Raw genomic sequence first — 7,478 nt, 5'->3', positions numbered from 1 at the left:
GAGTATATTATAGCTAAAAGATCGCTATATGCTGTTCAAATGGTCGCTATAATAGTAGGCTTGATGTGGGTAGAGGAAATAAGACCAGATGAGTGGTGATGTGTTTTGACTCTGTTTCGGTTTTAACATCATTATCTACCCGTCATTCATCTGGAGAGGATTTGATGAGTGAGATATTTATGTTATTATACATAGGAAAGGAGACGTAAGGTTTATGTTGGGTGCCAGTGCGTACATGGATCTTTGGAAATGAAATAGCTAATGAGCTAGCAAAGAATGCTTTAAAAAGGAAGGAAGTGGATGTTAATGTTCCCCTGGGTAAATGAGAATGTATATCTATTATAAAGAAATATATTAAAAGAATGGCAAGAAATTTGGAATACGGATATTAGGGAAGACATTTACATACAATTACAAAATTGGTAGATGCTAAAAGAGCTATATGTGGTAGAAACAGAAAGGAAGAGGTCATAATAACTATGCTAAGGCTTGGTTGGTAAGTAGTGCCAGGTATGTAAGATCTGACATTTAAAATGGAGTAATGATGCTCTGCTCCACTCTGGATCTTGAGGGGTTCTGTGTGGAGGCTGGAGGTGCTCAATAACTGTACTGATGGATCTAGAGTTAGGGCAGAGTGTTAAGTAGAAGTGTCTGTGGAGAAAGGAAAGAAGAAAGAGAGGAATAATGGCAAGAAAATGATCCTAAATAAACCATGAATGCACAACAGCACAGTAGGTGGCGATATGCACGCAGACTGCAACTCGCCAACAAACAAAAGAAGAAGAAGAATCTCGCGAGACTCCGTGGCCCCGTCAGAATATGTGGATGAACAGACGAAAGCACAGGTGATTGCTTTAGTACATCTAACGCGGGATTTACACGTGAACGCGAGCATGGCGGATAATGTGTCAGATCGCTGTGTAAAGTGTCCAGTTTGCGCGGGAGATTTCGAAACGGGCAGAATTAATGCACACTTGGACGAGTGTTTACAGACTCCTGGTGAGCTCGAGCCATCTGCACCGGCCTCTAAAAAAGCCCGCACTAACACATCTGACCCGAGTCCTGTTGCTGTATTCTCACTGTTTGAGTCCAGATCTAAAGTGAGCGATCAGAAACACACGGCTGAATCAGCAGAAGCCTCCATCAGTCCGGACTGTCCATCTGCGACATCTTCATCAAGACCACTCATGCCGAATACCGAGAAGCCCTTGGCAGAAGTGATGAGACCCAGCACACTGGAGGAGTATTTCGGGCAGAATAAGCTGATCGGAGAACAGACTCTGCTGAGATCTCTGCTGCAATCACAGGACATCCCATCTCTGATCCTCTGGGGGCCTCCCGGCTGTGGCAAGGTCTCTGGCATTTCTTCTTAATCTTTGTGTTCAGTTTAAATAGAGCTCGAAAACATTCTTTAATGTCGATGCTTAATGACAGTTAATGCAAAGCATTTTCATATCTTTTACAAAAATATGCTAATTTCTATAGCTAATGAAACCCCTGAAATTATGACATTTTATTTTTAGACAAAATACTTTTTTTCTTTATTATTTTCTGTATTTTTAACATTTTTATTCTTTTTAACTTTTATTTATTAATTGATTTTGCATTGTTTTTATTTTTTTTAGTTGTGTTAATTTATATATTCCCATATATATTTATTTATTTATTTATTTATACATGTATTTATTTTTACTATTCTGTGTGCAACATGGAAATGAGGGAGGCGGTCCTTGAGTAGCTCCAGTGTATCATTGGTTGAGAGATCAATAGTACTTATCGGAAGCATATTATCGGACTCCGTCAATATTCTCTAAATATATATCTATATATTAAATCTTTATGCACTTTGCGTACAGCAGGGGTCAGCAACCTTTTTGACATGAGTGCCATTTTTTTATTTTCCTAGTTAATGGCTGTGCCAACATCCAACCCCTCACCCCTGCCAAAATAATACAGGTGAATTCAAATTGTCCCTATTCCCTACTCACTACAAAGGACAAAGCTCTTGCTGTGGGCTCTCTAAAGTAAGCATAGCATTACAATTTGATTGTCATCACAAAGATTTTTTGGAAAAGGGCCTTTTGTGAAAAAATAAACTCTTTTAGTAACGTCCCTTTCCGAAGTGCCCTTCAAGGGCGCAAAAATGCAGTTTGGAAAACGCTGCATATATACAGCTCTGGAAAAAATGAAGAGACCACTCCAAATGATCAGTTTCTCTGGATTTACTGTTTATGGGTGTGTGTTTGAGACCTCAATTAATGCAAAGAAAACAAGTTCATATTCATTTTTAAACAACACAATACTAATGTTTTAAATGACAGTTCAGAAATCAATATTTGGTGGAATAACGCTGATTTTCAATCACAGCTTACATGTGTCGTGGCATGATCTCTGCCAGTCTTTCACATTGCTGTTGGGTGACTTTATGCACTCCTGGCTCAAAAATTCAAGCAGGAATTCATCAAAAACTGGAATGGAATATCGTGCGTCGTTTTGTGGCCCTCTTCAGCCTGTCATGACCCGTTCCACTTAGTTCAACCCGTTCGCCCCGTTTCTCGGCTGGCCCACCAGGAAAGGTTCCAGTTCTCCCTATGGACAGTGCGCCCCAGCGTAGAGATACTGATTTAAGAAGCATTTGGAGATTTTAATGCTTTAATGTCATTTTGAGTGTGACTGTGGTTTAAGGAGGGTGTACCTGTATGCTGGGTTGAGATCTCAAGCATTTATAGTGGTGCTTTCTTTATTACATCATGTGATGTTCTGAAGGCAAAGAAACAAATGAAACACGGAATGTTGGCTGTCATCCATGCAGCCTGACCGAAGTGAAGCGGGCACGTTTACTCGCGTGACTAAGCAAACACGAAGCGCTGCCGGCTCATGCATGAATGGCGTGCATGCGCTGCACGAGTCTGTTGGGAATACTGCAGTCTCGTCACATTTTATCTTTTTGTTTAGCCTCCCATTCAGCTCATAAAAACATTTTGTGTAGTCATGACGAAGGATTAAATCAAGATGTATATCGGAATGCTGTTACGGAATTTATATAGTTAAAATAGTCTATTCCTCTCTCGCTGTTGCTGGCGTGCCAGTGATTATCCCTCCGCATGCCAATGCTGGCACAGGTCCCATAGGTTACCGACCCCTGGCATGCAGGAAAACAAAAAGTGAATTATCCTTAAAGGGTGCTTTTAGCCCCGTTATAATTTTTAATGGAACTAGAATAAGATTTCAACTGGATAACATGTTTCAAAAGTCACAAAAGTTGGATCATTTCTGTTTGTGTTGTCTGATACACGAAGTATGAAATTATGAATTAATGTAGTATGCAGAAAATCAAATCAATCTGGACACAAATAGACTGATTCATTTTATTTTGATGAGTGCACAGAAAAGACCGGAGACCTGCCAAGAAATCGGGCCTTTTTCACACTGAAGAATTTCATGTGTCAAAGGAATTTTCTTCCCAAATGTTGTCATGTGGTTGTTTTTATATGCACTTTGTCATTCTCAGATTCTATAGCTGGTATTTCCACAGATATATTTCAAAGGGGTGTCATCCCACATGAGACTGCAGTGCCAATGATCCCAGCAGGTCCGTTCTGACCGTTTGCAGTCAGCTGTTGTGAAATGTGAAATTCATGGCAGTGTTCCAGCACAGTCACAGGCCGTGGCATTTCACTGACTGTTTGTAGCTGTATAGATTTATGTGACGCAGCACAATATTTCCATCCCTTCTTTGGTGTCTTTGTGGTTGTAGTTGAGATGGTTTTCTGCATGTATATTCTCATTTTACTATCATATATATTTTATCTATTTGCTGTTTCCAGACCACTCTGGCTCACATTATTGCGAGTTCTGTTAAGAAGAAAGGCACAGGCCGCTTTGTGACGCTCTCTGCCACCAGCACATCAACCAGCGAAGTGCGCGAGGTGATCAAACAGGCCCAAAATGAGCTCCGTCTGTGCAAGAGAAAGACTATTTTGTTCATCGATGAGATACATCGCTTTAACAAATCCCAGCAGGTGAGTTTAAGTGTTTTAGGACCTGGACACTTGAACTAAAAAGCTATACAAGCCCTATATGATTAAATAACAGAGATAAATGGCTCTGAACATGGTTCAGTCCATAAATTGCTATATCTAACCCATTCGAAATGGTCGAAAACCAAATGTGGGGCCCCCCCCAACATGCTGCAAATTTGCCATTATTTTCACATGCAAATGAAGTGTCAAGACCAGAGCTATCAGCACTGTTGTCATCACTCCTAGTAAGGACTCGCCCTTGATATTTCTGAACTTTAGGAATGCTCAACACCTTCTGCTGTCCGCCCATGTTTCTTCACTTCAAAAATTATATTCCTGTTCTCACGTCAGGACACTTTCTTGCCTCACGTGGAGTGTGGGACGATCACTCTTATCGGGGCCACCACGGAGAACCCGTCGTTCCAGGTGAACAGTGCGTTACTGAGCCGCTGCAGGGTTCTGGTTCTGGAGAGGCTGTCGGTGGAAGCAATGAGTTTGATTCTGCGTCGGGCTGTAGACTATCTCGGACTGCAGGTGTTAAAGGATGCAGATGCAGTGGAACAGAACGCTACAGAGCTCCGCTCAGAGTAAGTGTGAATTGTACCCCCTGTCTCAAATTCCTGCCAGTGTGAAATGAATCTTCACTTTAACGTGTTGAAATGGATCTAAGTTTACCTGTCTACCATATTTGAATGATTTATTTGCTTGTTAGGCATGTGGATTGGTAAGCAGGACAAACAGTTGTCTCTCTGTGGATCTTGTCTTTGGACCCACATTACACGGAATGAGTTAAAGCAAACTTTTTTTTTTTACACTTAACATGCAGTGAAAGGATCTCGCTGCTGAACTTCACCACTATACTACACCATCACTGCTAAGTGAAATCTGAACCTTTACCAGCCAGTGGAGAATCACAAACATTAAGTGCCATTGGTTGCATGCGTAAGTGATTTACTTGCATTGTAGAGGGTTGCACAGAGGGAAAGATCGATCTTGGGATTTAAGAATCAGTATCAAGTTCATACAAATGTAGATTGCGATTTATCAGAATATTTTATTTTTCCAGACTTAGTTTGCATGCATTTTGTGTAAGGAATGGATCGTAGTTTAAGTCGCTCATCACTAAAAAGCTTCCTTTCTTCTGCAGCCCTCAAATCTCATTCTCCACTCCACATTTTCTAACTGATGCGTTATGTTCGCATGTGATGTAGTGTCAATGACATCAAACCTAGTGTGAACATCTTCATGCACTTTTTTGAGTCACTGGTCAATGTCTGCTTTTATTTTAAAGAAAAGAATGGTCAGGACATTCTGCAAGAATGTATTTTTGTGTTCCACAGATGAAAGAGGGTGAGGATAAATAATACAGAGAAAAAAAGAATCCCTGCACAGTATTAATCTCTTAAACAAAAGTACTGCCGAAAATGTAATTTTCTTTTTTTTATATAGTCAGCGATTACAAAGGCAAGACAATAAAGATGCATCATGATGATAATCAAGCAGGGTTTTTATTTTCTCCCCAATTTGGAACTCCCAATGTGCTCTAAGATCTAGTAGTGATGTTGTGATGAGAGGATGTCTTGTAAATGGTAAATGGTCTGCACTTATATATAGCGCTTTTTTTAACCTTAGAGGTTACCAAAGCGCTTTACACTGTGTCCCAATCACCCTTTCACATTCACACACCAATGGTGACAGAGCTGCCATGCAAGGTGCTAGCCTGCCATTGGGAGCAACTTGGGGTCCAGTGTCTTGCCTAAGGACACTTCGGCATGTTGAGTTGTGTGGGCCAGGAATCGAACCACCAACCCTGCAATTGGCAGCCGACCCACTCTACCACCTGAGCCACAGCCGTCTTATCATGTGGCATGTTGAGCGCGTTACCACATAGACGTAGCACGTGTGGAGGCTTCGCGCCATTCTCCGTGACATCCACACACAACACGCCACCGAGCGCGAGACCACATTATAGTGACCACGAGGAGGTTACCCCATGTGACTCTACCCTGCCTAGCAACCAGGCCAATTTGGTAGCTTTGGAAGCCTGGCTGGAGTCACTCAGCACACCCTGGATTCAAGCATGCAACTCCAATAAACGAAGATTAATCAATTATAACAATAAACATTAGTTGCAGCCCTATCAAATATATTAATTGACTAAAATTTATTGGATAGGCTATTTGAGTAAAATGACTCAAATGAAAAAATATGACATGACGAAATATTGACATTTTTGCCAAAAGACTAAAACAAAAAAACACAGTGTCCCTGTGTTTCGGCTTTGGGTTTAACCACATTCTTCGTTTTGAAATTTGGGGACTTTTTGGAAAATGTATGATCTTTTGACGAGTGATGATCTGGTTAATCATTTGTCTCAAATGAGTTGGTGAAAAATAATTATTTGAAGAACCATTCTGATGACCTCAAGCCGTGGTGAGTGGCACCGAGCATCTGTATATCATATTAAAGAGAGCAATCATTTAGTCAGATTTCATAACTGTGTTAGAAATGGTGTGAAAGAGCGGCTTGTGGAATGTTGAAGATTTTCCAAGCAAGACGGTCAGACCCATTTCTATTGTGCGTGTCAACATGCTTGAACCAAAATACTTTTTTATTCCAGAAAAGATTAATTGAATTGATCTTGGCATAATACTATGGTGATACTTTGATAAAAAAATGTATGATAGTTAACATTAAAAACAGTACATAGCTTATTAATGACTCGCTTGTATGATCGGTTGCTGCCGTTAAATACAGGAAAGTAACATTTGGGAAGAGCCTAATATGGTGTATGCTTTGAGGGAAAAATGACTAAGTTTAGACATAAAAATCCTGAGTGAAACAAGCTGATAGGTTCTTTTGAATTTGTTATCCGTTTGCCAATAAGCTCGCTCACATGTGTCATGTAAAGCCAATCAGCTCACATGGTGTAAGCTTATAGGTCATTTGACATGAGATTGGGTAGCCAATGAACTTACATACTCTCTTTTCGTTGCATTTCAATTTTCTCAGTTTGCAAGTAGGTTTCACTGCAGCACGCTGCGAGAGTTTTCTCTGAAACCCTCCTCCTCCCCACCTACACCTGTCTAGATCAGTGATATTGGGGGATTGTATTGATGTCTAATTGTGCAGCATCATGTCAAACATGCTTAATGCAGCATATCTTGTGTTTGTCTAATTGTGCAGCAGCAGCATGTCTACACGCTTAATTCAGTGTGTCGGTGCATGTTCTAAATGTAGCAAGTGACCATACTTGCTCTGTAGCATTTCTAGTCCTCCAAGACCAATATCCTATCAATATGTCATACCCACATTAACATGCTAAATCTTTCAGAGAGTTCATGATTTAACTTATCATAAAAGCACACATTTATTGCAGAATTAGGAAAATAAAACAAGATTATATAGCATAAGTTTTAGTTCATATATTGTATCATACAGCACAACATAATTAAC

At 40.3% G+C, this 7,478-nt stretch overlaps 1 protein-coding gene across 1 annotated transcript; it reads left to right on the top strand.

Moving 5' to 3' along the window:
• Window positions 1-816: 816 nt before the first annotated feature.
• LOC127642557 (ATPase WRNIP1-like) lies at window positions 817-4,613 on the top strand. The gene is made up of 3 exons (XM_052125192.1): window positions 817-1,352; window positions 3,828-4,022; window positions 4,374-4,613. Exons 1-3 carry the CDS (start codon window positions 894-896, stop codon window positions 4,611-4,613), a joined length of 894 nt encoding a protein of 297 aa, XP_051981152.1. The 5' UTR covers window positions 817-893.
• Window positions 4,614-7,478: the final 2,865 nt, after the last annotated feature.

Source organism: Xyrauchen texanus, unplaced genomic scaffold (genome assembly GCF_025860055.1).
Source record: "Xyrauchen texanus isolate HMW12.3.18 unplaced genomic scaffold, RBS_HiC_50CHRs HiC_scaffold_691, whole genome shotgun sequence".
NCBI classification, from domain to species: Eukaryota; Metazoa; Chordata; class Actinopteri; order Cypriniformes; family Catostomidae; genus Xyrauchen; species Xyrauchen texanus.
This window is presented reverse-complemented; position numbering and strand designations above follow the sequence as displayed.